Below are 18,042 nucleotides of genomic sequence, written 5' to 3' on the forward strand. Positions count from 1 at the left end.
AAGGGCTTGTTCCCTTCTCTAGTGACACTGCCAGGGTTCGGCTTGGCGTTTGTTAATGTTCTACGATCCCCCCCACCACCCCCAGATGCTGCACATCTGCATTAGGTGACGGACACCTGCCAGGGAAGAGCAAAGAGCTCGCGCAGGGCTTCGCCGTCCTTTGTGGTATCTACTTGGGAAGAGGGTCCCAGGGCGAGGAACTGGAGCACGGGTGCATGGCCAGAAGGCGTGGCGTCAAGTAAAGCTGCTGACTGCAAGGGCTTTGTGGGAGGTTTAATAGAAATATCGCCGAGTTTCCTAGTAAACCAGCGCGTACACAGCAAATCCTAACTCTAAAGATGTGTTCAGTGCAAAGCTGGGCCAGGGGGCCAGTAACGTGGGCTAATCTTCATTGTTCTCGTCGGGCTCCTGCGCCTCCTCAGGTGACTCGGGTGTCAGGAAGCTTTGCTCGCCCTGCTCTTCTTCAGCTGCAAGATCAACAAAACACGTCTCAGACGAAGCGGCAAACAACGGTCCCTGCACAAGAAGCCCAAGCTCGCCAAGCCTGTGTGCCAAGCGCCTCACAGGCTGCAGAGAGCCGAGAAGCAAAGCGGGTGGTGTGCGCCAGGCGGGCACGGCGCTGGGTGACAGCTCCTCTACCCCCCCCCCCCAAGACCTTGCTCCAGGTTTGCTTGGCTGCTGGGGAGAGAAGAGTGACAGGAGTCGGGTGGCACCTTACAGACCGACTCATTTATTAAAGCGGGAGCTTTCCAGGACAAAGCCCACATCATCAGATTCACGAAGTGATGGGCAGGAGATGGGGAGAAGATACACAGAACTGGAGAGAAGGTATTGGATTAGGCAGGACACGAGGTGGAGAGAGAGCAGAGATATGCGAAGCCCGCCACAGGAAATTTCGTATTTCCCGCGGTTCGGGCCTTTTACATTCGGGAGGACCCGAATTTCGGATTAGTGCGGGCTAACTCCTCGTTAGTGCACGCTAACATTTTTACGCGCACTAACCCCGAAAACGAATTTTTCCTGAAATTTCGGGAAAACCTCGTTCGGGTTTCGGGCTCCCCAAACCAGGATGAATTAGGCAATTTCTTTGAAATTGCCTAATTCATCCTAGACGAATGCACATCCCTAGGAGAGCGTGATAATAGCATTATAGTATAGCCTACTGACAACTGAGGTAAGCGTGAAAAGACAGAATGATCGGATAACAAGTTCATAGAGAGTTGCAGTGAGTCATGAAGCCACTGTCTCTGTTCAGACCTTGGGTGATGACTTTAAGGTTTTCACCACATGGGGAGAGGAGCGAGAGGGTCGGCACCAGATTTTAAAGGTGTCAAACACCTTGGCAGAAGAGGAACCTGTTCCTGCTTGCTTCAGGGCCAGTCTCTACTTCAGAGGAGAGCTGCCCTGGCATCCTGGACTCTGCTTCCCCACCCAGCTTTCCAGCCCTGCTTTTGGGTGCAAAAATCTTAAACTCCAGTCTGGTCACCACGTAGACTGAACCAGTCCTGGCTCTACCCCTCCAGTGCATCCATGAACTGGTGGTTCAGTTTCTCCCCTGGTCCCTGGGAGTCAGGTGCCGGCAGCTGCCTTGTATTCAGTGGTTCACACTGTATTTGCCACAGCTCTGCCCTTGGCTCTCCTTTCCCCCCCATCTAGATAGAGTGTAAGTGATGGGCCGGGTTTTCGGGTAAGACTCGCCCGATCCCATGCCCATCCATGTGCTCCTCAGGGAGTTCTTACCATTGTCTTCTTCCTCTGCATCTGGCTCGCTCTCATCGTACAAGGTCTGTTCGCGGTCTGTCTTCAGCTGCTGGATGATACCTCTGTTAGCGTCTTCTAGGGCCTGAAATGGAAGAAAGACCAGAGAGTGAGACCTCCAGTGCCCCTCTGCCACGGATCCACGTCAGTGGCTAGTTAGTATTGCGCTGCTATATTTTTATCCAGGTTTTCAATACCAGGCCCTTGTTCCCCTGCAAAGAAGTCAGGGACCCAGAGACGTCTCACCCGATGCCTCTCTCAAATTGGAAATCATGGAGAAGGGAGCAAAAGAAAAGTTTCCAGGAATTCTGTATTTCTTACTTCCCAGCAGCTCTGGGGGAGGGGACCAAGCTGCAGATCCCTGTCGTGCATGGACCTGCTGTCGGGGGAGGGGGGGGGGCACAGATCCGGGCCTACCAGAACCTCAGAGGAACAGAAAATGTGACAGTAGATGAGGCCCAAGCAGCTTCATTCCTGATGCCGTGCCTTACACAGCAGCTGAGCTGAGAGAACAGTGCCTGGCTGTGCTCCCAGCAGATGGGGCCTGTAAGGCAGAGGAGGATCAGCTCTGCTTCCATCTCTTCTTCCTCCCTGGCTCGAGACCGGGTTGCAGTATCATCCTCTAGCCCAGTGCCTCTCAACCTTTCTTCTATCAGGACGCACCTGAGTGATTATGCTTACCTGCATGACACACTGACTATGAGACCATCCTGGGACTAATTATAAACAAATGCTCTGTACCCACAGGAGTCCCCTACTTCCTAACAATGGGTGCAGAGCAGAACTAAAACATTTCCCTGTATAACTCCCCATACAAAAAAGATTTCTGATTCTGGTACCATCTTAATAGCACCACAAACTCCTTCTACTACCAGGTGCATTGTAAAATAATACAAAGAAACCCCACTCAGTATACGTCTATCAAACCTGCCATACAGCAGCAGCACTAACTCCAAGAAATGAAACAGCAATAGCCCTACCCATGAAAAGGCAGCAGTTCACCACCAGTGCAATATAATATTGAGAAAATACAACCAATAAGGCTGATACAAACCTCTAGTAAAGTACCTCATCTCAGTCACATACACACAGAGCACAGACAGAGCTGTCTTCATCAAATATAGAATAAAAAACCCCAAGTTACAAATGTGGAAACAAAACCTGGAATTGAAACCCCAAGACCACCGTCTGCATGCAGTGCAAAACTGGAGACTAGAAACAAAATATATTTCCTCCTACACTAAAGCAAAGTTCAAAGAGAGAAGAAATGCATATTCACAAAACTGACATAGTATGGCCCTTGTACCCAGTTACTTCCCTCCATGCCCCCATCAGCCCTCACTTCTCATCCCTTCACATGCTCACATCCCTGTCCAACATTCAACACCCCCAACCCACATCTTCTTCCCCGTGCTCCCTCTCTCCCCTGTTCAACTTTCTGCCCTTCCCTACCCAGAATACCTCTGACCACCTCTTTCCTACCCCTTCCTGCTCGACATCCCCTGCTCCCCTCTCCCCTAACTCAGCAGCCCATAACCACTCCCTCCTCCACCTCTCCCTACCCAGCAACCCCAATCTCCTTTCCCCCACCCCTTCCTATCCAGCAGACTCCTGACTCCCTATCTTCCCACACCTTCCTGCCCAGTACATGTTCCCCTCCTCCAGGCTCCCTGCCAGCTGAAAAGACCAATCCAGAGTCTTCCTCCCTCTTTATCAGCAGCAGATGAGGGCAAGAAGCATTGAGGAGAGGAAGATGAGGAAGCAGCAGATCTATAGAGCACACACATTTCTCCTTTACGCTCCTGCTTTCACATCCAGGCCCCATGGGATGAAGAGAGCATCAGCAGCCTCACTGTCAGGCCAGCCAGAGGAAGATAAAGTTGGTGTCCTGCCGGGCCCATATGAACATGAGTTGGTGATTTAGCGCTCTGATCTGGGTGAAGGAGAAGGGAACAACCTCCCAAAGGCCAGGAAGAGAAGGAAGCAAGAGCAGTCAGCCAACTCCTGCCCAGACTAACGAGGAAAGATCAGTCCTCTGCTGGCTCTGCGACCCAACTCTCGGGACTTCCCGACAGACCTGTTGAGATCCACTGCTCTAGCCACAGCACCATCAGTAAAGGCAGCCTTGGCCTTGCTAGAGCCGAAGACAGATTTCCCTCTCTCCTTTTTGAGAAAGGTCAGGGCTCCTGGAAAAGGCAGCCCACAGTGAAACAGCCTGAGGGAGTGTCATTAAAGTCGAAATGTGCTTTGCCCCAGGACTGACTGACTCCTTACAAGAAAGCAGCTGCTACACGGTTGTGAGGGTTTTTTTGCAACTGTACGTTGGTTTCAGTGTAATATCTAAATATCTCTTCTAATCATTTTTGTAATGCTACGGGAAGTATGGAGCGTTGTACTGATAGAGACAAGAAAGTCCCTGTCCCATAGAGCTTACCATCTAGTCAAGACCCATAGAAAAGACAAAAGAAATTCAACACGTACATTCTGCTGATCTCTCTCTCTTCTGCCTAGAACAATTTACCAGTTAGACCCCCAATCTAGCAGGGCCTAACGTGTTCCAGAAGACTGAGCATCAGTCGGGAATAAGCAGTAAGCAGTGGGAAAGCCAGCCCAAATCAGCCGCCTGTCTGCTCCAGGCACTGCTGCCTGCATGAAACCTAGAAAAGGCTGCCCAAGAGATCTCCAGCCCTGCGCTTCCCAGGAGTCCAGGCGGCCAAGTACAGCAAAGCTGCGGAGGGCTGGGGGAGTCTTTAGGTGAACCACGGGTATTGAATTAAAAAAAATGGCATAAGTACATTTTATTTTGCAAAAAGGAGTCCAGGATTTGTACAGAAGCAGCTTGGAGAACTCCTGGGTGGGAGTAGTTGAGGGAGGAGTTGGGTGGTGTGTGCGTGCAGCTAGGGAGATCATGAGCAATGCTTGGGCACAGCTGAGGGGTACTGGATGGTACCTGGATAGAGCTAGGGGCACCTGGACACAGTTGGAGGGCGCTGAATGGTGCTTGGAGCAGCTGGGAGGTCACTGGATGCAAGTAGTTGGCCCTGGCATCGCCTGCGTGCAGCTGGGGACTCCAGGGTGGTGCCAGGACACAGCTAGGATGGTCCTGGTCAATGTCTGGGTACAGCTGGGTGTGATGTCAGTCAGCTCCCAAGTGACAGTACCCTGCAGACATCTATTTAGCTTATTTATATACCGTTTTACCAATGTAAAAATTGACCAAAGCGGTTTACAACAACATAATTATAATCAAAACTCACTTATAATAATAGAATAAAAATAGAAATAAAAATAGAATAGCATAAAATAAAATAAAATAAGCATAATAAAATAAATAAACAAAGTTTGAATAAAAATACAGTTAATAACATGATCAATAACGTAAAATTTGGGTGAACTTGAGATAGTAAGTAATTGGCTGCTACATTACAAAACCAAAAGAAAGAAAAAAAAACGAAAAACTAAAGATGATAGGGACATCATTCAGTTCTTGATAATGGTTAAGATGAACTGGCTTCATGACAATTTGGTTGTTAATTGGTAGTTTCTATGTTCCCGAATGCTTCCTTAAATAAGTGTGTTTTTAGTGCTTTCTTAAACTCTTTTCGATTAGAAATTAATCTTAAGGAGTCTGGCAAGGCAGTCCACAGACTGGGGCCTGCGACAGAAAAAGCTCTTTGCCTTGTTATATTTAAAGCGGCCTTTGTCACTGAGGGAACTTCTAATTCCAATTCTATTTTTCAGTTAAGAGATTTGCAGTCAAATGAGAAATCATTTTATAGTATATATATAAACTCCTCTCCGAGCTCCAATTAACACATTACGTGTATGCAGACGACGTCCAAATCCTCCTGCCGATAATAGATTCTCTGGACAGTACTTTGCGTCATTGGAACACCTATCTATGCTCCATTAATAACCTCCTTTCAAATCTTAACCTGATTCTCAACACAAACAAGACCGAATTCCTCTTAATCACACAGGATGGTAACTTTTCTCTAAACAACCTACCCCCTACAACGCTCCCAACCATCTCTCCCAAAGTCAGAAACCTAGGGGTAGTCATGGACACTCGATTGAGCTTCACAGGCTTCATTAACAACACAATAAAGGAGTGCTACTTCAAACTTCAAGTATTAAAAAGACTAAGACCCCTCCTTCATTTTCAAGATTTCAGGTCTGTCTTACAAGCGATCATTTTTTCAAAAATCGATTACTGCAATGCTCTTCTTCAAGGCCTTCCAGACAACTCCATTAAACCTCTCCAGTTGCTTCAGAATGCAACTGCAAGGATACTCACAAAGTCTAACAAAAGGCACCACATAACACCGATCCTTAAGAAGCTCCATTGGCTCCCAGTCAAATTCAGAATCCTCTACAAGCTTTTAGTAATCACCCACAAAGCCATTCTTAATATCTCTCCGCTGGACCTATCGACCCCCCTGCAACTTCATACGTCAACCCGTCCTCTGAGACTAGCGCAAAGAGGGACTCTTAGAACACCTACATTCAAAACCTCCTTTAGTAAAAGAGCCTTTTCCACCGCAGACCCCAAACAGTGGAACCTGCTCCCACCGGACTTTAGGCTGGAACAATGCCCAATTACATTCAAGAAGAGGCTTAAGACGCTACTATTCAGACAAGCCTTCCCATAACACTCGTCCTTGCCTCATCCTCCACGGACCTTCTCTTCCTAAGCTCAGATGCCTAAGCACTTTTTCTTCCGCTGCCTAAGCTATTTAATATATGTATATTAGTTTCATTAAATCTATGGTAACTCTCCGCTACCCTCCCCACCCACCTTCCAACCCCCCTTCCAATCCCTCATTCCTACCCTCCCTCGGAATACCTTGTTACCCCAAAAAGCCAACTCTTATCAGTTCTTACCAGTTTTGACACGTTACTCCCCATGCTTAAGCTGTATCCAAGTTTTTCTCTCCCCCTGTTCTATGTAAGACAACTTTGTCACTGTTTTTTATGGTTGCAATGTAAACCGGAGTGATAATTAACTCTGTTATTTGAACTTCGGTATAGAAAAGTTATAAATAAATAAATAAATAAATAGTACGACATAGAGGAAGCTGAAAGTGTTCTTTGCTAGCCCGCCCTTCCTATCCAGTCGCCGGGATGCTACTTACGTTCATTATGGCTTGTTCGGCTGCCTTGTTGTGCAGGAGTTTGGCTCGCTCAAGGGCTTTCTCGAAGTTTGTGACGGCAGACTGGTAGTCCTGAAGTTTGACTACAAAAAGAAAAAGAAATAAAATCCAGAAAGGAGACCATTGCTTCCAGGTGATCCAATATCTAGAGGGAGCCTGTGGCCCAATTCTAGTTTCTGATTGCCTGCCACTCTGGGACTGCACTCCTGACCCATGGACTACGAGTCCCATAATGCAGTCTGGGGTGCACGTTCCAAAACCAAGAATGGCCTAGTATTCTCCCTCCAGAAATTGGGTCACTTAATTCTTCTTCTTTTTGTTTGTCTCGATGTGAAATAAATACAGGTGGATTTGAAACTTCACTTCAGTTTGCAAATTGTGGTATTTAATCCTAGAAACAAGGGTCCAGGGGCAGGAGTGGGGCCCTTCACACTCAGCGACATGCTCACTCCCTCCACCCCTCAGCCTGCGGTAACGAGGCTTCCTCAGTCCACGCCATAACAATAGCGGCTGCTCCATACGTGGGTCCCGGGCATGTCCTGTGCACGGACCTAGTCCACAGCCAGGACAGGACCCCGGCACTCACCAGCGGCTGTTACCAAAACCGCTCAACTCCTTTTCCACTCCTTCAGTGCCTCAAAAAAACAATAAAAGGCTTCATTTTTACCTGGCTTCTAAAATATTAAATTTAACAATGTCTGCTCCATTTTTAACAGCTCGGCTTCCATTAACCTCTGCATTTACTTCCAGATCCTACAAGAATAGATAATTGACCCCACCCCCTTTATTCTATTAATTTGAATTGTATTATTATTATTACTTAACAGACCACTTCCAAATTTTGAATCCCTGGTGCACCTCCCCCAGGCACTCCTGCTGAAGCGGCCCTGGAGTAACCCAAGCCAAGCTGAACTCGCTCGGAGCAGCCACGCCCACAGATATCTCTACCTTCCGCCTGGGCCACCAGCACGCTGGCGTTCAGCTGCCACTCCACGTCGCCCGCCTCCTCCGCCGCAGCCTGCGACTTCTCCCCGTAGTTCAGAGCCTCCTCTGGCTGGCGGAGCTCGAGGTAGCAGCGGCCGATCTCGTGGAAGAGCCACGTCTTCTCCAGGCTGGATTTCGCCAAGGGGATCTTCTCCACCCATCTTCACAGGAACGCGTACCCCCCCCCCGGAAATAAGAAACAGAAAAAAGATAAGCGGCTGTTAGCTCGGCGGCTTACAGAGCCAGCCCCACCCTCAAACAGGTTTTCAGCACGTGCACAATGAATATGCATGAGATACGCTGGCACAGTTTTGATCTAAGAGCCACGAGGCTTCCATGCCAGCATTCTAACTCTACCCCCACTCTGCTTCTCCATTCCCATTAATGTGCTTATGTGGTATTTCTTTCATTAAATAAAACAGAGCCTATATCTGTCTACTTACATGTCGATGGCCTTCTGGAACTCTCCAATTCTAGCGTACACTCGGCCAATGTTGTCCATTGCTCGCGATTTGGCCTCCAGCAGGTCACTGTCAGGGAAAGAGATTCCCCGTTTTATGTTCTTGTTTTCAGTCTCTCCGGTGTTCCCTAATCAGCCTCCCCCCCCCCATGATCTGGTAGAATGTGGCAATGCTCTCCATGTTACCAGATTTCCCAGCAAAAGCCTAGAAGGGGGTCATTTATTTATGTATTTATTTACGGGTTGATCCAGGCCACAGTTCAGAGTGGATGGTCAGGCGTGACACAGACCCCTCTCCTCTTGCCTCTTTATAGGAAGGATATACTGTGTGCTGCTCCCTGCTCATGCACACCCGCCGAAGCACAAACCAAGGCAAGCAACAGAAGCTCCTGCTCTGATTCCCCTGGCCACCTAATGGTGAAAAGTCGTAGCCTGATCAATCCCAATGGTGGCTGCTGGCAGGTTGGCTTTAATAATCACAGTGCTGTGCTGAGACACTCAGCATGAATCCTTCCAGACATGAGAGTGTATCTCAGCATCACAGAAGGACACAGGAACCACTCTTCTTATGTATTTCTGAAAGGATCTCTGTCCTCTTCAAAGATCATGTCCCACAGCCTCTCTGGATAATTCTTATAATGGTTCAATAAAAAGCATCAAGTAGAAGTAACCTATGTACCTATCCCTGAGCCCTCCAGTCCTAGAGGTGACAGGCTCTGCATCCCTGTGCCCACAACCTGAGCCCTCCAGTCCTAGAGGTGACAGGCTCTGTATCCCTGCTCCCATCCCCTGTGCCCTCCAATCCTAGAGGTGACAGACTATGTATCCCTGCACCCATGCCCTGAGACCTCTAGTCCTAGGGGTGACAGGCTCTGTATCCCTGACCGCATGTCCGAGTCCTCCAGTCCTAGAGACACCCCAAAGCTGCAACTTGCACCCGGAGAGAATTAAAGGATAACCCCTTACTGAAACCCTTCTATAAAAAATCAAGGATCTGTGGTACCAAAGCCAGACGAGGGAGGACCCCCTGCTCGCTACACCAAGAATCAAATTTTCCATACTTAGACATAAGTAAGAGAAGTAGAGGTCTTCCGCGCCCGTAACAGAGTGGATATGACATCCTCAGGATACCCTTTCTTTCTTAATTGCCTCCTTTTATAAGCCAGGCCGCTAAACAAAAGCGATCCGCCTGATCGAAAAATACCGGACCCTGACGCAGCAAGTTTGGAAGATGACTTAGATGCAGAGGACCGTCCACAGTCAGGTTGACTAGATCCGCAAACCATGGTCTCCAGGGCCACTCCAGAGCTACGAGGATAACCGTCCCTGGGTGAGTCTCTATTCTTCTCAGAATCTTGCCCACGAGAGGCCAAGGAGGAAACCATTGTGGGGCCAAGGTAGGACCAGGGCATCTACTCCTTCCGCCCCATGTTCCCTTCTCCGACTGTAGAAGCGTGGTGCCTTTGCATTTCTCTGAGTTGCCATCAAGTCCAAGTGGGGGGTACCCCACCAACGAGAGATGAGCGTCATTACTTCCAAGGACAACGCCCACTCTCCAGGGTCCAGATGTTGACGACTTAGAAAGTCTGCTTGCATGTCATCGACCCCAGCTATGTGAGAGGCCACCAACCGGGCTAGATGTCATTCCACTCAGGCCATCAGCTTTTCCACTTCTAAGGCTACCGGACGACTCTTTGTGCCGCCTTAACGGTTGATGTAGGCCACCGTTGTTGCATTGTCTGACAAGACTCGCACGGCCCAATGGTGGATGAGAGGAAGAAACCTCTGCAACGCCAAGCGCACCATCCTTGTTTCCAGGCAATTGATGGACCATTGTGCCTCTTTCCGTGACCACTGACCCTGGGCTGACTGAGATTGGCACACAGCCTCTCAACTGGAAAGACTGGCGTCCATAGTCACAATCACCCACTGAGGTACTTCTAGGTCCACACCCCGCTTCAAGTGGTCGAGGACAAGCCACCAACCAAGACTGGACCTGGCAGGCTCTGTGAGTGTTAGTGTTTGAGACAGTTGTGGGTGGATCCTTGGGCCGGTGGCAGATGACCTCGCCCCCGGGGAAGATCCCGAGAGGGACCACCGGTCAGGTTCAGAGTTTGGAGACAGACACACACTAGTTTTTTTATTAAACAGTATATTGAACCACCAGAGGTGGCAGTAGTGAGCTGGAAGCGCCCTGTAGTCCCTCAGATACTGGAACAGCGTTCCTGGATAACTGAACTGAAGAGAAACTGAATATAGTGAGTAGGCAGGGTATGCAGAGTTCAGGAACAGAACCTTGATGGTAACACTCACACAATAGTCTCTTAGAAGCAGCCCAGGAGCTAGAAATGAATTAGGCCCTCGAGGAGTGAGTACCTGTTTCCAGGGAATGCTTTGAGAGAGAGATGTTGTAGGCAGCGGTGACTTCCTGGCAGAAGTGGTATTCAGTAGCAAGTCCGGGAACGTGGGCCCTCGAGGAGCGAGTACCGGCTTCAGACTGCGACCTGAAAAACAAGAGAGAGAGTGAGGCCCCCGAGGAGCAGGTACCTCTGGTAAAGTTTGAGGAGGCAGAGTAGCAAGGTATGCGGAGAGCGAATCCCATCCGCAACGATACCTGAAGGAAGCTAGGTAATCCTTTCCTTTGCTAATTTGAATAGTTAGCGAATTCAGAGACCTTAAGTATCCGGTGAGGATGACGTCATCTCAGGGGGACGCCCCTGAGGTTCGCGCCACTGCTGGTACTTGAGTCGGGGCTGCGTCGCACACGCATCCTTAGGCTTCTGGGAAACATGGCGGATTGCAGTGTCCAGCCAGTCCGGGGACGCCGGAGGAGGTCGGCAAGATGATGCCGCGGCAGCCAATCTTCCATCAAGCAAAGAGGGAGTCGCCAAAGAGGTAAGGTGGGCATAGTGGAGACGTCGGGCAGCAATGGTCGCAATAGTGAGTGGCAAAGTTACCTGGAATTCTTCTGACATTGGATCCCAGTGGGAAAGCAAAGCTCTCTGTAAAGGTCTCATGCAGGTGAAGGCCCAGGGGACCAATTCCAGAGTGGATGCCATAGAGCCAAGAACCTGCAAGTAATCCCAAACCCTGGGTACAGGCAGTGACAAGAGAAGTTGAACCTGAGCCGTCAGCTTGACAATCCATTCCTGCATGAGGAAGTCTTTGCCAACCCGAGTATCGAATCGTGCTCCCAGGTCCTGGGAAAGAAGCAGATGGCTCTTGGGATGATTGATGACCCAACCGAGGGAGCGTAGGCGATGTAATACCTTGCGTACTGACAGTCTGCAAAGGTCCTCCGACTTCACCCAAATGAGCCAGTCGTCCAGATACGGGTGAACCAGTATCCCCTCCTGCCGGAGAGCTGCCGCCACCACCACCATTACCTTGGTGAAGGTACGAGGAGCTGTCGCCAACCCGAATGGGAGGGCCCAAAACTGATAATGCTTCCCGAGGACCATGAAGCGCAGAAACCTTTGATGATCCTTGTGGATTCCGATATGCAGATATGCCTCCGTTAAATTCAGCAAAGCTAAAAACTCCCCGCCTTGCACTGCCGCAATGACGGAGCGCAGAGTTTCCATATGAAAACGTGGCACCTTGAGGGCTTTGTTCATCTTCTCCAGGTCCAGAATCGGATGGAAAGAGCCTTCCTTTTTGGGGACTACGAAGTAGATGGAGTATCTCCCGGTCCTGTACTCGTCTGGAGGAACTGGAACAATGGCCCCAAGATCTTCCAGCCGGTGGAGGGTTTGCTTCAATATCTGTTTCTTCACTGGGGATCCGCAGGGAGAGACCAAAAACAGGTATAGCAGAGGCCGAGTAAACTTTAAAGCATAACCATGTTCTATGATGTTTAGAACCCACTGGTCCGACGTTATCTTGACCCACTCCTCGTGATACAGGGAGAGACGACCACCTATAATTGGGACGGAGGAATGGGTCGGCGCTATCTCATTGGGAGGACTTGGACCCTGAAGAGCCTTGGGTGACCCCGTCACGGGAAGATCTGCAACCACGGAAGGAGTGAGCCCAGGCCTGGGATCTCACCGATAGTTGTCGCTGTGTAAAAGGCAGAGCCCTGTTCTGACAAAAGTGTCGCTGACCCCGAAAACGAGAGCGGGAGGTAATGAAATTCTTGCAGCCCTTAGGCTTGTCTTCCAGGAGTTTAAGCCCCTTATTATCTCCCAAGGACTTTATGAGCTGCTCCAGATCTTCTCCAAAAAGGAATTTACCCTTGAAAGGGAGTCCTCCCAGCTGAGACTTGCAAGAAACATCGGCCGACCAATTCCGGAGCCACAGAAGCCTCCTGGACGAAACTGCTGATACCATAGTCCGGGACTAGGTACGGAGAAGATTGTATAAAGCATTCACGCCATAAGCCTCTGCAGCCTCCAACCACTCAGCGTGCTCTGCTTCTTCAGGAGAAAGATCCCTAGCACTGAGGAGTTGCTGAACCCACCTGAGGCTCGCTCGTTGCATCAGACTGCTACAGACAGCCGCCCTGACACCGAGCGCTGACACCTCAAAAATTGTCTTGAGATAGAGCTCGAGCTTTTGGTCCTGTAGATCTTTCAGAGCCGCCGCTCCTGCCACCGGGATAGTTGTTCGCTTGGTGACCGCAGACACCGAAGCATCCACCTTTGGAGAAGCTCCAGGGAATCCTCGGGCAACGGATAGAACTTGTCCATTGCTCGCCCAACACGGAGGCCCGCTTCCAGAGTATCCCACTCTTGAAACATCAGCTGCAGGAGCATCGGATAAAAAGGAAAAGATCTAGCTGGACTTCACAAGCCCGCTAGGACAGGATCTATGGTCTCATCACCCTGGACCTCTCGGGGAGGCGCAATCCCTAGTTCGGCTAGGACATGCGGAATCAGTGGATCCAACTCATCCCTCTGGAACAAGTGAAGCACCCGCGGGTCATCACCCTCCACCGGAACATATCTGTGAGGGTCACCGTCCTGGTCCGGGACTGGACCTGGCAGCAGATCCGAGAGAGTGATCTCCGGCAGGTCCGGGACCCCCGGATTCCCCTGATCCTGGAGCACACAAATCCTAATAGCCTCTTGCGGCTCTGCCAGCCTGGGAATCTTCTGAGGAGGGGGCCCTGCACACTGTGAATGTGTCCTTGGGCCGGTTGGATCGTCCTGCTGAGAAAGGCTGGCCAGATAAGCTTTATGCATTAACAGCACAAAGTCCGCCGTATAGGAGGCCTGAGGCTTCAGAGGTGTCCCCCCCCCCGGGGGGGGGGGTGTGTCAGCAAATCCTCCTGCAGACCCTGCAACGAGTCCTGAGGCCCCTCAGGACTTAAATCGGGAGGAGAAAGTGGAGACGGAATCTCCCCTCCCCCAATTGCCTGCGTCTCAGCGGCATGCAAGGTATGCAAAATGGCCACTGTTCCCGCGCTTAGCGGGAACGGGTCCGGCCGTCTCCCCCGAGTAAGCAGCTGATGACCCGCGCCGTCCTCCCTGTTGCCGCCGATAGGCCCTCCCCACCGGGGAGACACCTCGAACAAATACCATCACGGGAGAGCTGCGTTGCCGGCTCCCCGCAGGTAGAGCATCGCGTCGCATGCAGCATGGCAGGCAGGCAAGGAGCACGCTATAAACAGCCGAAAAAAATATGGCTCAAACCCTCCGAAGTGACAGTCAAACGTGCTGAAAGAAATAAAAAAGGTCATTTGCCAGCGTTTGTAACCATCTCTTTCTTTAGCTTTTTTTTTTACCTCACCAGAGGAATCTAAGTTCTCTGGGACCCCAGCCAGGCTGTGTCACTCCAGGTCCAAGAGCTACTGGGCATCTAACCCCTAGCTCAGCCTGCAACCAGGGGGGGTGGTCCCACTAGGACCTGCCTACCCCCTGGGAGGATGGCACTGGAAAACTCCTTCTTCTGTTTTTATTTTTTTAAACTTGCTTGATCAAACCTTAGGTCCACTGGAGAAAACCCCCTCTGATCTCTTTCTTTTCTTCTCTTTTTTTTTTAAATTTCAGATCAGGACAGCAGGTTCTGCCACCTTCAGCTGCTGGAGACAGAGAAATTTTGAAGGGACGCAGGTAGCACTAAGAGGGGGCGCTCTTCAAGTTTTTCTCTGTCTCCATCTGCTGGAAGGGAGGCAAAACCCAGCAGTCTGGACTGATCCAGGTACGTACAGGGAACTGATGTTTGTGTTCTTTGCTTTTTACCTGATATTCTTTTCATTTAATTAATTTCAATAAATATAAAATAAATTAATACAGATTAATAAGGAATTTTTAATGCTGGTAAGTGCTTGAAATAATAGACTTAAAATATTCTAAAAAGTTTCACTCCTGATGCATTCATAAGGGCTGTTGTAGACTACTTAGGAACTCATTGTAAGCTGCATGCTAAGGCATTATTTATCAATAAGAGTACAGCTAGTAGGGTTCAGACCTGTATGCTTACTGCCCACCCCTGTTAACCTTGTTTCCACCCAAAACTCAGTTCTGGCTATGCTACTCCCCAAGTAGAGGTGCAAATCGATGGGACGTACTCACTATTTCTCTGCAATTTCCAGGTCTTTCTTCTGGCTCTGTAGAGCTGCCTCCATTTGCTCCATTTCGATCTGAGCATTTCCGATGCAGCTGTACAGGTTCCCGATCAGCTCATGCCGGTTAGGGACGTCTTCGTCTGTCCACTGCTCCACCCGCTTCAGCACGTGCTGGGCCTTTTTGCAGCTTCCATCGGGGTTGCCATGGGTCAGCACTGCCAAGGGCAGAGAGGGAGAAGTCAGAGAGGTCCCGGCTGCTGTGGGCAGAAGGCCGGAGGGGCACAGAAGTGGCTGTGCTTATTTCAACCGTCCTGGCTTTTAGTCCATCGCATGTGTGCAGATGTAATTCTGACCTCTCAGCATGCAATGAGATGAAACCAGCACTGGCTCTGCCTGGACTGGGAAGCAAGAAACCCACGTTGCGTGACATCACTTCCAGCTGAGCTCCGGGCAGGTAGCATAGCAGATGATGGCAGAAAAAAAAGACCAACAGCCAACCCAGTCTGTCCAGTTATTCCTGTTCAGGATATCTCCCAGCTGCCAGCCACAGTGTCACTGCCTGCAGGATATCACTCCTCATCCAGGACAATTTTTGTTTTGCTCCTTGACTAGATAAAGATACAAGATCCCAAGCTAATCCACTCCCCCTACCCCTTCCCCCCCCCCCCCCCCCCCCCCCCCCCCCCCCCGATATGTCCTTCTTAGCTCTGCCTGGGCTTTCCCCATCTTTCTGTGCTTTCCGGCCCAGCGCTTCATCAGGTGGAATCAAATCCTCACATCTAGCTCGCCCCACTCCTGTTTTTGCCTCATCTTTTTTAATCTTTTCATCTAGTCCAAGTGAAAAACTGCCTCGCCGCAAGCCCACTGACACAGCAGGGGTAATGCGGCCATCGGGTAACCCCTAGCAACAGGCTCCCCGAGAAATCTATAGAGAGCAGGGGCTGTGGAGGCGTTACTTGGTACTTCTACCAGTGCTTATCACTTCTGTAGCGTTTCTGAAAGTAAGCAGTGCTGTACAGAAAACATAAGGGCCAGTCCCTGCTCAGAAGAGCTTACTTACTTAGGTCAATCTCATCCAGGCTCTTCAGGATGTAGCGGGTGGGGTCGGAGGGTTTCGACTTTTTGTTCCTGCTCCACTTTTGTTGCATGAGCCTGCGATCCCTGTCCCGGGCATAGATGGGCTTCTGCTGCCGCCAGAACTCGGTGCGGGTGTCCAGGTAGGTGATGCCACCCATGATCAGGTTTCGGAGCTTCATCCCCGTTCTGCTGTTGCCACTCACCAGGTCTGCGCAAACACACAAGTGGCCATGGTCAGTGAGAGAAAGAGAGGGGTCGTGGCATCGTCAGCATGAACCTCCCGCCCACCCAAAACGGTGCAGTGACGCCATTAAAACACCCCAGCCCGTGGCAGAAGTCACTCCACACCGGAGACCTTTAGGGTGCCCACATGTGAGTGCCCAGCTGCATTCTGTTTAAAATCCTCTGTGCTTTAACGTTTGTTACTGCAGAGTGGACATGCCATTCGAAGATGAGGCTGTGTTCTTTTTGGAACTGGTGTCATTAGACAGTAGCTGACATGAGCACAGAGTAGCTCTCCCATCTTCTGCCGATCTCACTCCACAAAGACCATGTTCTGTTTTCTCTGTGCAGTAACTGGGTGCAGTAAAAGGAAAATTGGTTCTTACCTGCTAATTTTCGTTCCTGTAGTACCACGGATCAGTCCAGACACCTGGGTTTATGCATCCCTGCCAGCAGATGGAGACAGAGAAAAGTTTCACTGGCACTGCTTCATAACCCCAGTGCCACCTGCAGTTCCTCAGTATAGATGTTGTGCCCGTCGGTCGCAGACGGCTGCGACCTCTCATGCTTACCTCTTTTTTCACTGCACCATCAATTCTCGGAAGAATGGTGGCCTCCGCCAGTCACCACCGACCTCCCTGACATTCCCGGGATGGCTTCGCGACCGCCATCTTGCTTCTGGAGTCACTTAGGCGCGTGCGTGCATAGGCCACCTACCGTGTTTCCCCGAAAATAAGACATCCCCCAAAAATAAGACCTAGTAGGGATTTTGCCGAATTCTTAAATATAAGACCTCCCCCGAAAGTAAGACATCCCTTGTAAACAGGGGCGGATTGACCTATCGGGGGATCGGCCTTCCCCCGGTGGGCCGGTCAATCCTGTGACATCATTTTTTTTTTTTTTTTTTTTAAATAAAGTTTCCAAAGTATTAGGGGCAGACGCGAGCAGTGGTATCCGGAGGGGAGCCGATGCGCCCGGGCGCAAGGAGGCTCATGCGGCCGCTGAGCCTCCTTGCCCGAAGAAAAAGATCGCGTTCGAATGCGCTGATGCTCTTCCTCCTTCCTGCCTGTGCGGCCCCGGAAGTAAACGTTGCCGGAGCCGCGTGGGCAGGAAGGAGAAAGAGCATCAGCGCGTACAGAAGAGGAGCCGCCGCGGGCTGCTGCGAATCCCAAGTCGCAGCGGCCCAAGAAGAGGAAGAGGCCCGGTAGCAGGGCCGAGGAAGAGGCCCGAGAAGTTCAGGGCTGCTGCAGAGCCCATCCTGCGGCGACCCGCGAAGAGGAGGCCCAGAGGTGAGAGAGAGGCTGAGGGTCTGTAGAGGGTGCGTGCGTGTATGAGATGAGTTGAGAGATTGTGTGTGGGAGTGAGGATCTGAATGTTTGCAGAGGCAGCATGTGAGAGAGCATGTGAGAGAGCCTGTGTGTGTGTGTGAGAGACTGTGTGTATGAATGATTGTATGAGAGACAGCATGTGACAGTGAGGGTCTCTGTGTGTGAGAGAGAGAGAAATGCATGTGAGAATGAGAACCTGACTGTGTTTGAGGGAAGAAGACGGAGAGAAAAGAAATACGGAAGAAAAAAGGACAATATAAAAGGAATTGGCAAAAAAATAAGAAAGGGAAGGTGGAAAAAAAAAAAGCCTGTGACCAACCGATTAGAAAACTAACATCAGCCAGCAAAGGTAAAAAAAAAATAAATTACTTTTTAGTGATTGGCACATGTAATCTTTGGGAATGTGCAAGAATAGCACTTTCTCTATGCAGATCTCACAATGTACGAGATCAGCATGGAGAAAGTGGAAGCCCACGGGGCCTGCACAGAGGAGGCAGCAGAATGGGCTTCAGTGTCATTAGCAGCAATCGGCGCCTCCCCAATAGCCAT

General features: G+C 50.3%; 1 protein-coding gene across 2 annotated transcripts in view; it reads right to left on the minus strand.

The window, feature by feature from the left end:
• Positions 1 to 252: 252 nt before the first annotated feature.
• TTC25 (tetratricopeptide repeat domain 25) overlaps positions 253 to 18,042 on the minus strand; it is a 36,254-nt gene continuing 18,464 nt past the window's right edge. For both annotated transcript variants that reach the window (XM_029573758.1, XM_029573759.1), the window contains 7 exons: positions 15,927 to 16,151; positions 14,874 to 15,081; positions 8,339 to 8,425; positions 7,860 to 8,056; positions 6,894 to 6,994; positions 1,741 to 1,843; positions 253 to 467 (listed from right to left, as the gene is read on the minus strand). In XM_029573758.1, coding sequence (XP_029429618.1) covers positions 382 to 467; positions 1,741 to 1,843; positions 6,894 to 6,994; positions 7,860 to 8,056; positions 8,339 to 8,425; positions 14,874 to 15,081; positions 15,927 to 16,151 — 1,007 coding nt within the window. In that variant the 3' untranslated portion in view covers positions 253 to 381. The remainder of the gene's footprint in view (positions 468 to 1,740; positions 1,844 to 6,893; positions 6,995 to 7,859; positions 8,057 to 8,338; positions 8,426 to 14,873; positions 15,082 to 15,926; positions 16,152 to 18,042) is intronic.

This window comes from Rhinatrema bivittatum, chromosome 12 (genome assembly GCF_901001135.1).
Source record: "Rhinatrema bivittatum chromosome 12, aRhiBiv1.1, whole genome shotgun sequence".
NCBI lineage: Eukaryota > Metazoa > Chordata > Amphibia > Gymnophiona > Rhinatrematidae > Rhinatrema > Rhinatrema bivittatum.